We start from the raw sequence: 21750 nt of genomic DNA on the forward strand, positions 1-21750 counted from the left end.
AGCTTTCTTTCCTTTGAACAAAATCTCATTGATACTCAGATTTTTCTCCTAACCACAGAATGGCAGATTTGTGAGCTACCTAACAAAACAGTTACATTTTAGCAAAAGTTTGAATAGCTAATAGCAGTGAATTTAAAATATCCAAAAACATATTCTAAACAATTTGTCTTTCTGACATTTGGAAAAGTGTGAATTACCTCATTTTAGTTTACATGGCACACTTTGGTAAGAATAGAGATGAGAACCTCAAGTTTTAGTTGACTTCCAACTCAGATAATTGTGCTCTTGCAATGTGAAATGCTAACTAATGTTTTGGCTGGAAAAATGATCACTTGTCCTGAATGGTTGTGTTTACTCTTGGCATTCTCTGATAAAAAAAATTGCTGTCATTTACTACTGGAAATTCTACTTATTATCTGGCAAAAATCCATTTGATTTTCAGTCATTGTTGGGTTCTTCGGAACTTAGCATAACTGTCTAAGACAGCTGATTAGGCCCTTAGAGCTCAGTGCACTAGCTGGTATTGTTTGCTRTTCCACAGAACACAGGACTACTAGACCTATCACCTGGTCAACCTTTCCCATGCAACACAGCTGATAAAACTTCCTGGGGAGTTAGATGATTTGTCACAGGCAAGTGAACAGCGAAAGCCCCTAAAGAAGGCCTGTTCTCTTAGCCATGGAGATTCCTGCAAGGGAATAATTTAAAAGGAAAACAACCTCTTAGCAGCAAACACTGAGAGGGAGTGGGCTGCAAATATCCTTTCCCTATTCAACTGACTTACTAAAGACCTAGATATAAAAAAAACCCATAAACTCTGCATGTCCTTTTGACCATAATCTGTTCCCCAACCTTGTCATATCCCCTAACACACAAACTCACACAATGTAATTAATAATAGCAAGCCTATCTACAAACTAAGATAATAACTCACTTAATATTAAATGGAAAAGTTGCTCACTGAGATAAATCTTTCTGGGCTGAGATACACGAAAAGATCTTCATTCTTGTTCCCTGTAGCTTGCAAAGATACATGTGCTTCCTTCTAACCTTGTCATAGCATGGCATATCTGCTCTAAAAATCAGAATAACAAGTGTTAACAATCACAAAGAAAAGAACATTTTTTTTATGTGACGCTCTATGGCATCTTCTTTCAGTACAAACAGGTATTATCTCAAAATATATGTACATCTCTCAGCAGAAATTTTGTTGCTACATCTTCAAGTGTCTGAGGGAGCTGCAGTGTGATGCCATTATTTTCACTTCCACAAGTCCACACGTAAGATATGCAACCTAATGTTGAACAAACAAATAGAATATATACTGCTAAGATATCATATATGTATTTATGCAGTTCATCTGAAATGGGCCATTTAGTTATGGAATGCACACTGTGTATACATGCAGATGTGTGTCCTTCTAGTGACACACAGCTGCATACACTTCCAGAATTCTATTGGCATGTGTATGCACGTGCTATTTGTATAYTGAGAAAAACACATTTCACCCCAAGCTGCCTCAATTGGCAGAAGGAGACAAAACAGAGAGTGAAGGCAGATACACACTCATACATTTTTGAGTGGCTACTGCACACCTTGTCATGCCAGTGTGAAAAGGACAGTTGCAGGTTGCTGGTTTTGCAGCCATAAATTTTACATCTTAGGGGAAGGGGGAAAAAAAGGCTTCTTCACCTCCTTTTTTTTCACCCCAGTAAGCATCATTGGAAGAAGACCAAAGCAGAGCAACTATAAGTTAAATATACATTTGAGCTTAGCTGCATTACATAACTTTGAAGGAGAAGCAGGCTGAAAAGATTTTTTTGTTTGTTTCCTTTAAATCTTTGTATTTTATTTCTCTTCCTTTTCATCTCTTAACTCCTGTTAATTTTTTCCCCTAAATTACATCATCCTCTGAAGAACGCTGGGTTTCGCAGGCAGGCGGCTAGTCACCTGCAACAACCGAGGGGTCCCGCAGAAGCTTCCAGGCTGCTGTCTGTGTCAGACGCCAGTGTTTGATCAGTGGACATGGATGAGATGTCATTGACAGATGAGGATGGAGGGAGGCTTTCACTGCTGTTCACTGCTGCACCTGCGCTAAGAAAACAAACATCAACGTGATTAAACCTGAAACTCCAGGACTTCTCGCAGTTTCAAAAGCAGAGGGCACGCACCCTGTGGCAACAGGCATGTAGGTACACAGACCACTTTAACCAACTGCAAACATGAGCAGAAAATTAGCCACAAAAGACAACAAATCTTTAGGAACCGGATAACATTAAAATACCTTAATGGGAAATTCTCTCTCATTAACAGTCTCTTTTGAAGAAGTGTAGTTCCTGTTGTGCTTACTACTGCATTTTATATCTAGCCTTCTTAAAGTTACAAAATACTGAAAGATTATATGTCTGCTGGGCACACACGCACCAACGAGATGATTCCAAAAAYCAAAAAAACCCACTCTCCACATTCTCTCATAAAGTCTTACTTTTCTTGCAGACGCTTTAGAAGAACTGCATTATAATGCAGTGTGAGAAAAAGAGGAACATGCAGTCTGGTGGCAATGAGCAGAAGATGTGTGTGGAGGAAGCAAAGCTGGGTTCTTCCTCTTAGTTAAGGACAAAGTGACTAAGACAAGGATTTCAGCTGTGACTGTTTGGGGGCATTTGTTTACCTGTCCTCTGTAAAATGGTGATAGTAGCATATATTTACCTTTAAAAACACAGCGACTTTGTAAAATGGAGAATTAACCATTACAAGGTTATCATTAACGTAACTGAACATTTATTACATCCATAAATATTGTTAAGCAAGTATTATCTGTCCTATAAATGGAGATGACAACTATGTTATAAATGCAGAACTATGTGAACAATGTATTTATCCGGTACCTATGACTATTCAACCTTCACTCTGCTCATTGATTTTGTCCTCCTCTTCCCACYAAAATTACCATTGTCTGCAATACATTAATTTATACATTACTTATAACTTCTTTATGCAGTTAAAATGTCCATGATTCTAAAAATGTGATTTTGCATAATGTTGCAGGGCTGGAAATAGTAGCTATTCACTGTGACACACACACTTTCCTTCTGCAGGTACGTACTGTTTCATTCTTATGCTACAGAAAAGCTTCTTCAGCTCACTTGTACAGAGTTTTTATTTCCTCGAACTAGACAGACTGCTAGTCTGCCTTTGTAAGCACGAGAACATACAATATAATCCCAGTAAAAATATAGAACTCTTACATATTCTTAATACAGAAATTATTTGCAATCTATATAGCCTATGCAAAATATATGGTGATACGGGAAGAAGGAAAGGATTTCTGTTGCTTTCCAATTTGCAATAAAACATTAATCTCAGAAAACAAGCCAGTACACCATACCTCTACCTGTTTTTCTCAAATTCTTATTCCCCTTATACACCTCACTACATATATGTATACATATATATATATGTATATATATATGTGTGTGTGTATGCACAAAACAGAGAGACAGATACGCTCACATTCAGATCTCTAGATGAGCGCTGCTTTCAGCTGTTGTAGTAGTTCAAAGTCATTCCAGCGTCAGCAAAATCCTTGAATTAGTTTACTCTCCTGATACATTTGGAAAATAAAATACTTAGCCTCACAATTTTGTAAACGCTGCACAAAGGTATAGTGGTCTCAATGATGTCTCACTGGTGACTGAAATCAGCAAGTTTCCATCTTCTCTGGCAGGAATTTTTTCGCATGTATTCCATTCATATTGATCGGTACTCTGTGTCTGATTCAACATCACTCAGTTTAATAAACTGCGCAGTTCTAATTTGATGACATATAACAATGACTAAAACTTTTCTGTAACTGTTTTTGAAAGGCAGCTGTGGGAGCGGTTTGGCCTCCCCTGTGCAAGAGCAAACAGGCCCCTAGGATTATTGAAGTAATCTCGATGTTATGGGAGACAACAGGACAGCAACAGAATTCAAAGATCTTAAATTGCCAAGCGGAGCCCACTGGTTCTTAGATTCAGCACCCCAGCAAGAGCAYGAAGTACCAACCTTCCCTCCCCCAACATCATGCCCAGCTTATCTTAGGAGAGCTATGTAAACATGGCAAAGCTTGTGGCAGTGGTGAAGTTCTCACAGGCTTACTAGGACAGTATTTGGATGCACAAGACCAGTGTCCACCACCTTCATAAAGTTTAAGCAAGACTGAAGGGAAGCCAGCACAGCTGGATAAAAACATGAGGGAAATTATTAGATAAAAATATAAGGCTCACTTTTAGCCTGAAGTATGGCTAAAAGAAGAAAACAGAAAGGATTGTGAGCTCTTCAGGTGAAACACAAAGAAAAAATGCAGCAGGACAAAATACTGTTTCAGGAAGAACTAACAAAAGGAATCAGAACTGCTTTCCTCAAGCCGATCAGCCTTTCTGCAGAAGCTTATCTTTTGCATCAAGCATGCTCTGGCTGAGGAAAAGCCAAGTCCTGGCAAGTCACTTCTCTGTTTACCTCCTATCAAATGGTATTCACAAAAAAAGAAAACTGAAACACTGCCTTCAGAGAGATACCAATGTAGAAAGCCAGAGCTGACAAACATCCTGGATATTTGAGAATATCTCTACAGCTTTTTCTCTAACCAGCTCATGTTGTCTGTTACTCACATGTGAGAGCATTTTTATCCAAGAAATATCTTGAACATTCAAAAGCCTGAATTTATTTGCAAAATGGATACACAAATGTGAATACAAAACTGGCAGATAGCTAGATGCAGGATCCACTACATGCATGTGCATTTGACTATTTTACATTTAATGATGGGCATTTGTAGGCACAGAAATCTTTCTGCGCAGCTTTCGCAGTTCCAGATCAGAGTTTATTTCTCAAAATATCTTTATTCCTTYGAGAAATGTATTTCTTGGAACCAAGTTTCATGTGAAGCATTGCACAGATCTTTTCTTTCCTCATCTCCCTGTTGCATGTCAAGAATTGCCAGCTCCCTACGATACACATTTTAAGTATTTTGCCATTATCCCAAGCTGTTGAGTAGCTCAACACAACGTGCACTATGCAGTTTGCCTTTCTGACTAAAAATGCACATGCTACAATTTTTGCTTTAGGTTTTACACTGCATATAGATATACTTGTATTCATTGTTTTAATTATTAAATTTATTAATAAATTAATAAATATAGCCTCTATTTTCTTGTTTACAGTGGGACTTTTACAAGTACCCAGCAGAAACTAACATTTGAATGTTTCACTGCTGCAGAACTAATCCTGCAGACAGGGCAAATCATGTTATGTATCAGCTTATTCTAGCACCTCATTGAAGATTAACCAGTTATAGTGTATTGCATAGCACTGCACATAGTCTTGCCATGCCTGGTCGTGGTTGTTTTTTCTGCTAAATTTCCAACAAGACAGGGAAGTAGCTACATATATCTGGTTTCTTGCTCAAGCCTCAGCTACATCACAGCTTAGATTCAGGTATGTTATTAGTACTAGGTGGTCGGGAGATAGCTAGTTATCACCTAGAATCATCGAATCACAGAATCAGTAAGGTTGGAAGAGACCTCTGGAGATCATCTAATCCAGYCTCCCTGCTCAGCAGGGTCACCTAGAACATGTCAGACAGAGTTGCGTCCAGGTGGGCCTTGAAGATCTCCAGAGAGGGAGACTCCACAGCCTCTCTGGGCAACCGGGTCCAGGGCTCCGTCACTCTCACAGGGAAGAAAATCCCCCTCACGCTCAGGCAGAACTGCCTGTGCTTCAGTTTCTGCCCATTGCCTCTTGTCCTGTCACATGGGACAACTGAAGAGAGTTTGTCCCTGTCCCCTTGACACCCTCCCTTCAGGTACTTGTACACACTGATAAGATCCCCCCTCAGTCTTCTCTTCCCCAGGCTGAACAGGCCCAGCTCTCGCAGCCGTTCCTCACAGGGCAGATGCTCCAGCCCTCTCATCATCTTCATAGCCCTACACTAGACTCTCTCCAGTAGCTCCAGGTCTCTCCTGTACTGGGCAGCCCAGAGCTGGACACAGCACTTGAGATGAGGCCTCACCAGGGCTGAGGAGAGGGGCAGGATCACCTCCCTCCACCTGCTGGCAACACTCTTCCCAATGCACCCCAGGACATCGTTGGCCTTCCTGGCCACAAGAGCACATTGCTGGCTCATGGTCAACTTGTCCACCAGCGCTCCCAGGTCCTTCTCTGCAGAGCTGCTCTCCACAAGGTCAGCCCCCAGCTTGTACTGGTGCCTAGGGTTATTTCTCCCTAGGTCCCTGCAGGACCCTGCACTTGCCCTTGTTGAACCTCAGGAGGTTCCTCTCCACCCAGCTCTCCAGCCTGTCCAGGTCTCTCTGAATGGCAGCACAGCCCTCAGCTGTCTCAGCCACTCCTTCCAGCTTGGTGTCATCAGCAAACTTGCAGAGGAGGCACTCTGTCCCCTCATCCAGGTCACTGATGAAGAAGTTGAACAGGATGGGACCCAGTACTGAGCCCCGGGGGACACCACTAGCTACAGGCCTCCAACTGGACTCCACGCCACTGATGACRACCCTCTGAGCCTTTCTCAGCATAAACAATGTATTTATGACATTGCAACAGTGGAAACAAGCATTTCACCAGAGACAGTATCACATATAGCACCTTCAATGAGGACCAACTCACCAAGACCTCAAAACAGGACAGCATGTGGTTTGGGCTCAGTGTAAGAACCATGATATGCACCTAATCAAATCAGCTTCCTGTGGAAATTTGTTCCTCTCATTTCTTGCATTACCCAGTGAGCAAAGGCAGCTCTCACCACTTACGTTGTTATCTTGCAACTCATTATCAATCTGCTGAATTCAACAGAACTACAGTGATGTATGAAGGACCAAGACTACACAATACAACTTTCTTTTCCTATGGTAGAAAGAGACTAAACCTGGCCTTCACTACTGATGAGGTATCAGGTAAGGTCTATAAATCCTTCCTACCCGGTCACAATTATCTGAAACTACTTTCTTAGAAAAGTGATGAACCCTGACTATTCCAGTAGTTTGATTTATTAAATTAGAAACACAAGCAAATGTATGTCTTTTACTGGGTTAAGTATACCTCATCTGCCTCATGCTCAAACTGGTGACTTGTTTTATGTCATTCTCGCAATCCTTTGAATAGTGCACAAAGTCATAGAAAATGGGAAAGCTACTGGGCAACTTACCAGCTTTATCTCAGAGCTATGTTTAAACAATTGCTATACTTGCTCAGGCCTAACTATAAAAACAAAGAGGAAGAGTAAAGAAAAACACTTAAGAAATCACAAGTTCGTAAAAAAATAATAAAAGCCTTCCACATGGGAAAATAGAACGTGAACTATATGTATAGGTAATCTCAAGGTAGTCATCACAAATTAATTCCTGAAACCAGCAACTACAATGCTATTGCCTCATAAATCAGATTGCAACCACCATTCCATAGGGTAGCAATATTAAAGAATAAGGATTTATTAGATACCTCTCAGGGCCCCAGATTTATTTTCAATGGTGGCACAATATTTCTGTAAGTGAAATTCGCATGTCCTGTACTTGCTTCACTGCTCAGCAAGAACACAACGAATTGCTTTCACTGTATCTTATTTTATCTAAGTATCTTATTTTTTCATTGCATCTTATTTTATCTAAGTCCAAATCCAGATGCAGTGCTAAAGCTCTAATACGCCCTAGCCAGCACGGTACTTATTTTTTCAGTTGTCATCATGTTTCCCTTTGTTCCATCAGCTACTAATGATGCACTCTTGTTCAAATTTTAAGCTAGCTCATACGGCACAGTGGCAAGTGAAATATGAGAACTCACAAAAATTTATTTAATTGAATTAAAATATGTAAAAGACACTGAATTAAACAATCAGAGTTTCCATAAAGACTCCCTAGAAGTTCTACCCATAAGTATGACTGAAACATTATGTTCAAAATCTGGGCACTTCAAGTCTGCCAGTTAAAGTGTACCTTCACAAATATCCATTTGTATCTGCAGTCACACTTTGCATTTCTGCRAAAAGATGTATGATGTAAATTTTGCTCAGATAAAACTTGTTGGAGAATTTTTGTGACAGAAGTTTAAGAGTCTATGTTCGAAAAAAAACTTTCCCTTCTCACTAAAGTGTCAACCAAACACATAATAAAGCTGTTCGAACATTATGAGACTTCTGAAAGAATAAATTACCAGACTAGGTCCCATCACATGATGTTTATGAGGTCTGAAGAACTCTATGCTAAACAGATGGATATATGCTAATATCAACAATTTTGCTCATACAGACTAGCAGAATATTAGTCAATAACCATCTAATAACTATTATTATAATAAGTGTGAAATAAGCCTCTTCATCCACAAGAATTGAATGTATAACCACAGATCTCTCCAGAGAAATTACCAGGGTAACCATGTCTCAAATACCAAGTAAGTGTATAAGTGAACAAAACTTGGGCCAATGGGAAAGGGTAACCAGAGACTTATTTGTGAAGGACTTGGTAGGGGAAAAAGGGAATATAAAGCGAAGCAAATCATGTGACTCGGGCTCTACAGGGGCACATCCAAGCTGCCCTGTGTGTCTGATCACCACAACATGGAGCAGGACTGCTGATCTGTTGCCCTAACACTGTATGCATCTGACTTAATTTTATAGTCAGGGAGCCCATGCAGTGCTTTTCCTGGAGGGACTTTCTAACAACATGAGCTCAGTAACAACATATTACCCTAAACACATTCAACATCTGAGCATGTAAACCAATTTTTAAGTATTAACATGACACTGGAATTCAGTTAATCAAGCTCATTATGATCACCGTATTGCATTAAAACTGTTGAACTTGGCATATATAACTGCTGGTGTTATTCCAAAGGGTTCAGCTATCTCCAATCTCATTTTGTCACTGTGGAAAACACACTGAGGTTATTCAATGGGGCTGAGTACCTGAAGGAGAAGGCTGTCCTTTTACTACGCCATTTTTAGTCTTTTCTTCAGAATTCATAACTTCTTTGTAGATGAGTTCTGCAAGACAAAATTAGAACAGTTACAAACAGGAACTAATGCTTGTTATCAGAAACAGAAAAATTAATGGAATGCAAACAGTGCTTTGAAAATACATGCAATTAACTGTAAATGAATTGTCTTCTCCTCTACTAACTGATCTTCCTCCTCTCTCCTGCTCTTTTGCCTATCCTTGTTTCCGCTGCTATTCCCTTTGTGAACTAAGTAACAATCTGTACTCAAAGTCTGGCACTATTAGGTAGCTATTACTATAATGTATTTAGCCTGCTGGGGGGTGGAGTGGGGGCGGGGAGGGGGAAGATGAGTCAGATCACACCTCACTCCAMAATGAAGCCACAAATGCACTGGGAAGAGTTTGACCACTTACGCAACACATTCTAATGAAATAAAATAGGCCAGATGTACCATTCTTTAAAACGGTCTAAAGAGACTGTAGCAAAACCTTTCCAGACAATGATGTGATGACAGAATGCAAACATTAAAGCAACTTTTGTCTTTGTACTACTCACAGTAATATTCAGTTTGGGCTTTGATTTTTTTATATTAATTTTTATACTGCTCTGGTATCTTTTCTTCAGCTGGAAAGGAATGGCGGTTAACGCTCCTTTGTCACAGCACTCCCATAGGCTCAYTTGGCCAGCCCTACCTTGTTTTCACGAGTCTGACAGCTCTGCTTGCCTGAGATCTCTTCCTCCCTAATCYTCCTCTCCTTTTTGGAGCTGAACTGAGTCAAATAGGGTAAACTAGAATAGACTAATTGTTTAATATTACACTACCTAGAAATGAAGCAGCACAATAATACAATGTTCTTTCCTTTGAGAAAAATCCTGACATTCTGTGCTGCCAAACAGTAGCCTATTCTCAGATGATAACCTTAGATTTCAATGAAGTGTTGGAATCTGAACTTCCTGTGTTCACGTCACCCTGTGCAATCARATAATGATAGCACTCAGGATATTTCTTATATATTTGCTACTAAAGTACCAGCTTACAGGGCTATATTCTTAGAGTCAAAGGAATTCTCTTGGGTTTACACAGCAACACTTGGTAGTGGGATGTGGCTTATATGCCACAGAAATACTTTCCCAAATAATTCCAAGCTATGATTACCTTTCCATTCTTCGATTGTGTGTTCCCTTTCATCCAGCTGTTTATCATATATCTGAGGAGGAGGCTGCAGAAGAGAAACAAAATTAAGTGGCAGGTTACCCTTTATATAAATAAATAATTACAGATATTTATTTATAAATTCTCCTTTCCTTCTTTGTACACATAAAAACACATGAAATACATGAATATTAAAGGAATTAACTCTGGAGATATACTGCTTCCGTAAAAGAAATCACAATACTTCTCCCTKTTCCTTTTTTAAACAACAAGCTTAGTCCTTGCAATTGAAATAGGACCTAAAGTAACTCTACTTTGTCGAAAAACATTTTTTTGTTGTTGTTATTTTCTAGCTGCTGACAATGCCACAGAAGTTGCAGATCCTGAAATTTAATGAGACACAGGCAACTACAGCTTCCTCAATACCTGCTTTCAGCGGACAACAACCTTAGTGTGTTCATTGTCTCTCCTGATGTTTGCTGCCAAATACAGCAGCCAAAAAGGCAAAAGAATCTCTCCTCTTTCATTCTACCGAGATCTTTCAACATCTGAGATATTAACATCTAATGAAGAAGGAAACACAATCTACAAGGCTTTACTTGCTCATCAGTGCTTCCAGTAACTTTCATCTTGGGCTCACAGCCTTTGCATCCCTTTCAACACATTCTATTACTGAACACACACACTGAGCTCTTTTCTGACTCACTAGAAAGTTGAGAATTTGCTCTCAGGACTCCAAGACCATCAGTCCATTTAGAGATCTGCATGCTACAGATATGACTGAGAAAGTAATAGCTCAGTGACACAGTGGCACAAGAAAACTGTATGACTGCTAGACCGCACAAACCTACAGAAAACAAGAGAAGATCCCTCAGTGTGACTTTTGTGTTGGGGTAAAGCAAAGGGCATTAGGTAATGTCCCCAGCTGCCAAATCTTGTACCTGACAGCAAACAATGAGCTGTTCGTTCGGAGTGAAGGTCATAGGGGCTAATAATTCATGTAACTTCAAATTCAGGACTACTGAAACTGTTGCAGGACTAAGGGCTGGAGATGAGCTGTACAGCCTTAACTTGTGCACACATGTTTCTGTACAAAGTGCCTTTGTCACAGCGCAGCATGGGCCAAGGCCCGTACTATGTGAGAAAGCCACTGTGTCCCAGGCAGGGAATAGAAGCTGAAACCTGTGCTACAAGTTTAAAGTGAATGTGCAAATGCACATTGTGTTTCCTTCTGCATTAGATGTTAATATCACAGATGTTGAAAGATCTCAGTAGAATGAAGGAGGAGAGATTCCTTTGCCYTTTTGGCTGCTGTATGTGGCAGCAAATGCACCTGAGGGTTTGGCTATGTCAGCAAGGTAAGATACGACCACATCGGCACTTTGAGACCAAAAGCGATGTAGCTGTATTCTTAATTAGCCTAATAAATTGCTTCTGTCCCATATTCCAGACAGTCCTGAAGCTTCAGATAGACTCAACCCCAGCCACTGCAATCTCCACATGGCTCTGTGTTTCTGCTGATCATGATAGCAGGAAACTGAATGTTACGGAAGTGTGAGTGACCCTCACCACTGCGCAGCAGGATGCAGAGAACACTTGTGAAGATAAGAAAACCCTGGAGGCCTGTGAATTTACGGGAGAGTTACAGAGGATATCTAGTTCACTAAGGAACTGGATCTCTGCTTTAGGTGGYAGCAGTGGGGGAGGCATTTGGCTTAGCTGTAGTCTGAACCGTATCAACAGACCCACCACTTCTTTGTCAGAGAGGCAGAAGCAAAGCAGGTAAACGAAGYTGGGCAAGAATATCCTACATGTACCTTCATTTCTAAAAGTTTCGGTGGAGGGCTTATAAAGAGCATATGCTGTGARTAAAACAGTTCCAAACAAGCAAGAAAACTATTTTCACCTCCTCCAAAGAAAAATAGGTTATTTCTCTCTGAGTCAGAAAGGAAGAGACATATTCCTTCCGTGCTTTAATCCCCAAATGCACAAACTATGGAACCAAAAGGAACAAGTGATCAAATATACATTCCTGGCCACATTTCTCAAAATCACAAAACCTTCATCTTATGTTTCTTCTAATTTATTTCAGGTAATATCTTAAGCAGGCATAATTGGTTAAAAGGTAGTAAGAAAGGCAGCAGTAATTATTTCTTAGATTAACACATTCTGAAGGCATTTTCCAGGGAGAGAGCCTAGAATAATCTCACTTGTTACCAAACTCCTAGTTTGCTATCAAGACAGTCAAGGGTGAACAAGTGAACACTGTACTTCACACACTGCAGGATGCCAGAAACTGCAGCTGCTCCGTTTGTCCTGATGCTGTATTGGTGCTTCACTGCAGAGCCTTACTTGTGAGCTAGCAGAACCAGAGCTGTAAAACACAGCTCCCAGCAGCAGCATGAGAGTGAAGTGTAACTCACTCTCATTCAGCGGGATAATGACATGAATAAATCCCTCATCTCCACACAGGCAGGATCTATAACCTCTAAAGTCTGTGCAGAATATAGGTCAACAGAGCTCCACTGCGAGGCCAGGCCAGGCCTCTCCCACTGGGAATCCATGTGGCCTCGCAGTGAAGCTTTCCTATCTAAATTTCCCGATGGAAGGAAGTCTCAATAAAGAAAAGCTTAATAAATCATTATCAGCTGAGATAATACGCTCTCAGGCTGACTACCCAATTTATATTAACTACATTTTTTTTACCAGCTTCTGGAAGTAAGGTAAGAAGTTTGTAGCACAACTGTCACCACTGCAGTGGAGCAAACAGAGCAGCAAATGCAGCTGCTGTGCCTGGATCCTGCATTTGAAATGGGCACCTATCTTTGCTTTACTTGCTACAAACGCTGTCCTAGAAATGACTTTGCTACCCATCTAACTGAAAGGGTTTAGAAAATGACTGACTTCATTATTAATTTTCTATGTGGCCACAATTATCGTAGCATACAGTAGTTATATTTTACAAATTCTTATAAATCCTTCATCTAGCTCATCCTGAGTGGGACTTAGACAGTTTAATTTACATAGGATTCAGAAAAAGTATAGTTCAACTAGGATAAATTCAAAGCAGAGTGTGGATCAAACCTATGGGTGGCAGCATCTASCTTTGTTTTAAGGTAGCCATTTTCTCCCTAAATCAGATTGATTTGTAAGTAATGAATTGGCAACAATAACAAAGAACAGAATCTATTTTTGGATGTGGAAGAGAAGGAAGCAATTATATATTTTTTGTATATATTAAAATAATTCACTCGTTTCAAYGGTTCTTTTTCACAAATGGATTATCAAAATAATTTTGCAGTGTCTTTCATATCCTTTGACTCTAATAAAAATGATAAAAGAAAAACAGAAAATATAGACCTGGGTTATCTCACATAATTTAAAAACCTTTCCTTAGAAAAGGAAAAAAAAAAAAGAAAGGCAATGTTCTTCGCATGATCAGACAAGCAAACAGAGATAGCTAGATTCATATATTATCTTTCTAACATCCAGGAAGGAAAAGCTTTTCACTAGTGAAAAGAGCAAAGCATACATTGAGGCTGATGTATTCTTGCTTTCCCAAAGCAAAAGGGGTTGTTTTGGATGCTCATACTAGAAAGGGAAAGGAATGAGATGGAGCCCCCACTTGGACAAATTCTGCCCTCTCTGTGCCTGACCCTGCAGAGCTAGGGCCAACATGGTGAAGATCTTGGCACTCACTGTTTTCAGAGGCTTGACTGGAGCAATGCATGATTCTGCAGTTGTTCCCAGAATCACAGAGCCAGGACTGGTAGTTAAGAAGCACCGTACAAGGCAATGATAGAGTTAGCAAYACATAAATACCAGAGGCAATGGAAGCTGTAAAAATTAATGGTGTGAGGTTCAACAATCTGTTAAATGGCTTAGATCCCCATAAAAGGTGCATATAAAAATTCCTTTGTGTTTTGCTACAAGTTAGGTTGTGTTACCAATATTGTATGTTTGTTTATTTTTGTAGTGCAAAYCTAAGTACACAGGTGTGGCAACACCAGGGGCCTGAAAACTCTTTAGCTACAGAGGAAAGCAGCAAGAGCCCTGCATTTACCCCAGTATCGCCTAGGGAGCCCGCAGTGAGCTGGGTCCCATTCCACTATGGGGAYGGAGGAAGAGATGCCTCAGTATCCGTTCATTCCTTGGATTCTTTGCAGAGTCTTTTGGAAAATTCTGCCCAGAGCTTCCACCAAAGAAACTTGGTGGTCTGAGCTGCACCTGAGCAGTCTGACTGTAAGGATACTATGCAGCAGGAGTCTAGATTACTTGGCTACACACAGACCACTGAACAGCTTGCACATATGGAAAATGACAAGTTGGAGAAATCTTTAGTTTGGTTTGAAAAGGAGATAAAAGACGGAAAATGCTTTCTTCTATAACTGCTACTTCTCACTGACATTAACAAAGATTGCTGCAGAAGCTGTGTTCAGCTTCCATAATTAATCAGCTATAACTGGMTAGATAGAGCTGACTAGAGAAAATATCTGTGTACCATGTACAAAGCAGAGCTGCAAACTTCTTTTGAGAGATAACAGATGTGCACTACTGACATATAGCAAAAAAACAAATCCTGCAACAGACCATAAAAAAGCAGATCACCACAGAGGTTATACATAACACTGTGCTTTGGCACAGTGGCCAAAGCAAGAGAAAAGAAAACCAGAAAAGCCACACTGCCTGACAGCTTCAACTGAAGTGTCAGATGTAGTGAAAATGACACACACACAAAAAAAATCTCTTCTTTGATATGTTGCTTGAAAAGGTCACAGAACACTCCAAAAGTGCTTCTTGGTCATCAGGAATGCTCAGTACTCACASGTAAAACAAGAGAAAGCTGATTTTTTTCCCCCATGGCCAACTATGAAATTTGTAATTACTTTTGAGCAGTTTATATTTAACAGCTAGTCATAGACATCTTATACACACAGAGATAGAACAATAGCTGGAAAAGACCTTGGATTGAGACCTATGAATCAAGCTCTTTCCATAAGCACTGTAGGAAATGGCATCAAATTAATAAAAATTAACATACAGGTTGGCATGCATAGAACAAGAAAGGAGGCTCCTGGTAATTCACAACTCAGTCCCTGGTGAGTGCTCCTAGACGCAAAGATACTTCAGTGAAAAATGCAAGTGCTATGAAATAAAACCAATTTAAAAAGCAGTGTGAATTAGAGTGAAAAAAAAAACTTTCCAAAATATATCATTTCTATTTTAAAATGTTCTGTCAATGTACAGAAATACTTGAAAAGAAAAATTCTARGCTCTGATCCTGCAACTTTCTAAGAAATCTCTCTTCTAATAGATGGTGTACGCCACGTAACAGGAGATATAACTACAGAAACAATAAAATCTAAGACAGATTTTGAAATCAGTTAACAAAAAATACCATAAAATAATCTATGGCAAATTTTGATACCAGTTTGTTCACATGAAATGGCAGAAYAGAATAGTTCCATGGCAACAATAGTTTCCAACTAGTAAGCAATATGAGATCAGGCTGATATGCAAGATTCCAAAATTATGTAATTTCTAAATCATTTACAGAGGAAGAAAAGAATGGATAAGATTAAATCTTCAATAATTGTCCAAGAACATGGATTCTTCTAAAAGAGTATCTTTCACAAACATGTAAGCAAACATTTTTCCCCCAAAATTACTTGGCTTAATTTTTAGAAGATGACATAGTAATTGAAAAATTAAGGGGATGAATAGAAAACAACATTTTCGCATTAGAATGTGACTTCGGTGCTGATAAGCAGGTGTCCCTCCCATCCAAAATAATTTCTAATGACAACAATATGAAAAGAATGAGAGTTGAAACAGGCAGCTCAAGCCAATAACATCCTAAAGAGAATAATCAGCAAAAGYATTCAGAAAGTTACTTTCAGGATCACACAGATGGCAATTCTGAAGCTATTCTGAAGAATGTATCTAGGAATGCACTTGATTCATGGACAATTTAAATATTTTGGGATAAAACACTTACATGCATATAGGCAGTATCTTACAAATATTAGGGGGTATGTGAAAAAGGAAATACCAGATTTTGGACTTATTCGTGGATAATCTCAATGTAGGATGAGAATGTGTAGCAGCTTTAGAAAAAGATTTCTGTGCAAATGCAAACAAAGTCTCAAGGACATCATTTTCAGAAGAGAAAACAGCAAAGTAATATGTCAGTTGAGATTAGCTATTGAGACTACTTAACAAAGTAGTCTATATGAGGAGGCAAGAGAGGTTAGAAATATCTATCGTGAGAAAAGAACAAAGCAGTCTGAGGGAGAGAAGGTATCCTGAGTCTCATTTATTCATAATAATAGTTCAAATGCTGTTGCGTAGGTGAAGTAAATATCATTACACGAGAACAATAAACGTAAGTATTTGCTTAGAAATGGAACTGAGACACTTTCTCTGAACATATATGAAGAATGAATATATAGGAAGTAAGGGCTATGTGTTCCTATTCTCGTTTTACAGTAGATTTCCTGTATAATTTTAGGAAATATACCTTCTCCTCTTTGAACTCTGTTCTCCCCACAATATAGAACMGGTGTAGAGACAGAAGTTGGACTTGGTAGTGCTATAAATACTTGCAAAACACTATGAGTCTGGGACATAGGTGCGCAGAGTAATGGTGGGAATTGATTGTGCACCTTCTATTCCGGGATTGTTACTGAGAGAAGGCTATGAATAAATATTCATGCAGAACTACACTTTAAGTTCATGGCAAAGAACGTTCTTTATCAGGCCTAATAATAGCTCTCATCCAGGTTCTGTCCCAAGTCTAGATTCCTTTTGGAAGAAGAGATATTAAGGACTGAATGCTCCGATTAAGAGTTCAGCTGCCGCCTCTCACATCAGGATGACTAGACGTCCTACCTATACCTGTTACAGCTGATTTGATAACAGATTTTATTTATTTATTTATTTATTTGGCTACCATGCCTGATGTTTGACACGGGAGCTGGTTTGGTCACAACTCTTTGCTGAGTAACTCCACTTAAGCAATACTTACTGATATTCTGAAAAGCCATTTCATACACAAAAGCTGAAATCTAACCTCCTTGGCTGGAACATATGCCTTACTGCTACACTAGTGTTAAAACCGTTCTAACATCTGCCTGTCTGCACTGGTATCTCTGAAAGAGAATAGGCGGGGAAAGTCAGTATAACTGTTTTTCCTGTGGATTGCTGGGACACTGAAAAAAAATTTTAATCTTTGAATCAGGGCATAACCCCAGAACTTATTTAGGGAAAGGGAACTACTGGGGAAGGTGTATGTTACAGTGGCCAGCATATCCCATGTCTATTTATTGGGTAATTTTACCAGACCTCCCTGAAATACCACGTGCTGATTGTTTCCAGGACTCAGTCTAAAGATGGACCATGGATTTCAACAATTCCTAAAATCTTGGGAATTCCACATAAACACGTTATCTCTAGAGATTTGTTTTGATTGTACATTTTAAAAATACATGTTTTAATTATAATTGATCAAGTACTGAAATCACCCTAACAGTGAGTAACTTGATKAAAATGAATTTCAGAGCAGTAATTTATTTTTGGCGGAGCCTGAGGCCATGATGTTTTTCTCAAGGATACTGTGACAATCTGGGTGGGCCCACAAGAACTTGGATTTAACTAGGTTACCATGTTTCTTCCATATCCAAAATCTAGCCTGGCTACTCACCCACTCACTCCACAGATGAGCTTAAAAATTGTGCAAGGCCTGTTTCTAAATGTGATAATAATAATAGTTTCAGAGCTATTGAGAGCTCTGGATGTGGTTGGTTTTTACACAGAAGACTATAAGAGAGTTAGAATACTGTGTGGCCTCATGCTGTCAGTGAATAGCAAGTACCAAATGTAATCACATATGTTTTCTTCCTCTGATTTTCAGGGCATGGTAAATTGGCATTCAAGCCAGATCAGAAGTGTTTAATCTTGTTGTACAGGTCAGGGGGAAAAAGGGTGCTGCATTCCTACCATTTCCCATTCACGTTACAGTCTCTGGCCATTAGAACAAGATGTCATAATTTTATCGCCACCATATAGCCTGTGAGGGACCATAAACTTTTAACCGACTTATAAAAATGGATGGCAGCTGTCACTGTAGTGTGCTTTTAACCAGACAGAGATATTTTATCTGTTCCTCACACATAACGCTGTAAATCTGGGCAGATGTAGAGGGTCGTTACCTCTAAGCTAAACTTTGACCCAAATTCTCTGCTTCCTCTCTAAACTGTCTTCAGTGCTCTCCCTCTTGGCTCCAACATACACTGACACCTCACGATATTGCAGCAGCTCACTTGGAAATTCCCCCTGTCACATTAAGTGCTTTCAGTAACCTTTCCTCCTAGCCCTCCGAGCCAAACAAATATCACACTGTAGACGCTTAGCTGCTTCTGATGCAGTGATTTACTGGGGAGAGGGAGCAATCTAACTAGATATTTAAATTAACTAAATCCTCCTCCATTGCTACAATACTTGAAAACACCATATTTTTTATTACCTTTCTATCCTTCCAACTTCAGTGCTTTCTCTACTGGATAGTTGTTGATAGTGGGAGGAATCCTGCCTAATATTATGCACTATGAGAGGCAGGTCCAGTCTAAACTACTTACCTATGATCCATCAATGATCTATGGAAAACTACACCTAAAAAAAAAATACAATTAACCATCCCAAGATAAAGTAGGTGAGCCCACAGTAAGAACTGCCCTTTGGAGGTGTGTCTCTCTTTCTACTCACTCTGGAGGGAGATTAGATTACCAGCTTCAAAGAAATGCTAACCTTTTGGGCTGCTAAAATTAAGTGAAATGAATCCTAGTCTTACAGACTTGCCAGGATCAGAGAAAAAGCTTGGGGGTTATTAAAATTTTTTGCATCTGTATTTTAAGTCCAATGTTAATACTCCAATTTCCAAATTATCACCCTCCATTTATGACTCAAATCTCTCTTGTGAAGAACAGGACAGGCAGCAATTCTACTGTAGAACAATTATTACCAACTCTACTAGTATGTTCAAGAAGGTAAAGTTGGCTGGAGTTTTTCTGTTTTGTTTTAGTTTGTTTTGGCAAAGTGCATTCTACTCATTCAACACTTGCAAGACTGCCCTCCAAGTGTTGATAAGAAACTCAAAAGTAGGCTCCCAGTTTGGGGATGCTGACTAAMCCCTGCTACATGTGGCCTATTCTGTCAAACCATCAGGGCATTATCTGGTTCTTATTCCTGCTTTCACAGCTCACAAACACTGTGGCCATGGAGAAGTTTTAACAATTGCAGGGGTTCYCAACAATCAAGAAAGCTATATAACACTTTAAGAAAACCTCAGTAACTAAAAAACCCTCTAGTCACATGATGAAAGTCCTCATTCTATGGAAAAAGTGCTGATCAAATGCTAGAAAAGAGAAATAGTGCAGTAAATGGGAGCAGATGCAATACAGCGCAGGACTGTAAGTCCCAGGAGGATAATTAAAAAAAACACTGGGAGATTAAGCACGACAGAAGTGATTGAAGGCGTGGTCTCCATTACTCGCTTTCCCAACACTCTGTTGCCCAGTTCTCTGGCCTACACATTGCCATAGAAGTCTGTGGAAGGGCCGAGCTGCACGGTACAGACTTGGGGATGCCATGGAAGTCTGTCAAGGGGCAAACTCTTAAGGATAATCTAAGGCAGGAGACAGTCCTTGGCAATCTTTCCCCAAGGAAGTGGCAGAATATACTTCTTTGCTAGTGCATCCCCTCTCCCACTCCTCTCTCCACCGCATCCTTGCCTCCCCACTTTCCAGGACACAGTTAAGGCTCACATTTTGCTCTCTGGCATCCACCCCATGAAAGGGAGGCAAATCTAGTGAAGATGCAACCTAGCGGGGTGACGTCCCCGTCTAGGAATAGGGAGGGCCAGCTTGGTAGAAGGCAAAGCAAAAAAACACTGTTATTGTCTAGTAAGTCTCTAACATGAAAAGACTGAATGTAAACCTGTTTTTCAGCTTTTGTTCAGCCTTTCCTAGGAAGTAACAAAGCATTGTCTGAAATCTAAGAGCCAGATACACGGCTTGTGTAAAGGACAACAGGAAAAGATAAAGAACATTTTAGCACCTATTAAGCTTCTGTGAAGTGCTCCCAATCCTTCTGCTTGAGAGACAAGTTCTAACCTCCTGTTCATTACACATAGTGTGATATTATTGAGTTCAGGTCACAACCCAGTCAACAGAGAATGAAAAGTGCTGAGCTTTTAATGAGTCAGAGATGAACATGCTTTACTTAAATTTGTTTTTAAAGCTTTGTCCTCAGACAGGGGAAAAAAGAAATCTATGCACTTTGGATGATACCCATGACAGAAGACAGATTTTGACACAACAGGAGACTTGCTGAATGTAACTGTAAAAAAAATTCACAGGCCTCAAAACAGCATGTTTGTAAAAAGCAGTAACCAAGCAATTGTAAAGTGGTAAGATAGAATGAATAATTACACTTTTTCTAGTGTCATGTAGAATACAAATGCCCAACTAAAACCTATTTAACAAAAGATCATGCTGGGTTAAAGATGACAGGGGACAAATGCTTCAGAAATATTTTAAACATGTGAATTTTTTAAAGGTCAATACATTAAAAATGGCACTCCTGAATTTAATTGTAGAGCAAGCAAAGAGAATGAAAAATAAGAGCAAAACTAAATAATCAGAGAGGACAAATGAAAGATTAATTATCTGGTTTATCAGATAACTGAAACAGCAGAGGATTAGAATAGCCCAGTCTCCTAATAATGAGAGAATATCTTTAAGAGACAGAGAAGAATTGAATAAATGCTGTAAAATACCTTAGTCTGAATAACATTGGCTACTGTGCTACACATCTTCTCGCTCTCTTTCAATCACTTTACTATTATGCAAGTTTGCAGGATTGTTAGAAAAAGAGAAAGCATCATTTCTATTCATGTATAGAAACTCTTCCTCAGCCTGGAAATCTTCCATGTTAGGGAGCACAAGTAAAATTAGGTAACATATCACATACTGAGACTACAAAGTCTGTAACAGCACACTCTCCAATAGTTTGTACGAAATCCTTAGGCTGTTACATGTTTGCATAAACCATTTGTCAGCTGATTCCAGTAATGGACACAGATTCTGAATGTGCTCATGAATAATTCACAAAGAGAAAGGGGCTAACTGGTTTGAATAAACTCTTTTAGACCGTAGTCTTCCATTTGCTTTTTGTCCTTTTTGTTTATAAAAGCTGTCTCCCAAACACAGCTAAGATATGTAGTCACAAAAACCTGAGACCACCCCGGGACTAACTCTTAACTGCATTCAGTGAAAGTGAGTGACCAGCATACATATTTACTTTTTGCATAAGGCATTTTCATAAGCTTCACAAACTGTGTCATAGTTTGTGGACAAAACGGACCCAGACTAGTAGTATGGAAATTTCATCACACTATTCCAACAATGTTTTGAGCTACAGTTGTATTTTGGGTCATACTTAGAAACAGGGTTCATCTGCAGAATTGAGGTGCAATGGGAGAGTTAAATACCGCTTCTACCCTCCAAAATTCAACGGGCTAGACTCACGAATTTGACCCACTTCATCTACTGATTTGG

General features: G+C 39.5%; 1 protein-coding gene across 5 annotated transcripts in view; it reads right to left on the minus strand.

Moving 5' to 3' along the window:
- Window positions 1-1832: 1832 nt before the first annotated feature.
- Window positions 1833-21750, minus strand: part of MAPK10 (mitogen-activated protein kinase 10) — a 90636-nt gene continuing 70718 nt past the window's right edge. For 3 of the 5 annotated variants that reach the window (XM_085306324.1, XM_085306325.1, XM_085306323.1), the window contains exons 10-12: window positions 10139-10202; window positions 8951-9028; window positions 1833-2089 (exon numbers count right to left, since the gene is read on the minus strand). In XM_085306324.1, coding sequence (XP_085162450.1) covers window positions 1947-2089; window positions 8951-9028; window positions 10139-10202 — 285 coding nt within the window. In that variant the 3' untranslated portion in view covers window positions 1833-1946. The remainder of the gene's footprint in view (window positions 2090-8950; window positions 9029-10138; window positions 10203-21750) is intronic. The other 2 variants (XM_085306326.1, XM_085306328.1) reach the window with 1 other exon arrangement.

This window comes from Rhea americana, unplaced genomic scaffold (assembly GCF_003343005.1).
Source record: "Rhea americana isolate MKP2758 unplaced genomic scaffold, rheAme1 scaffold_237, whole genome shotgun sequence".
NCBI lineage: Eukaryota > Metazoa > Chordata > Aves > Rheiformes > Rheidae > Rhea > Rhea americana.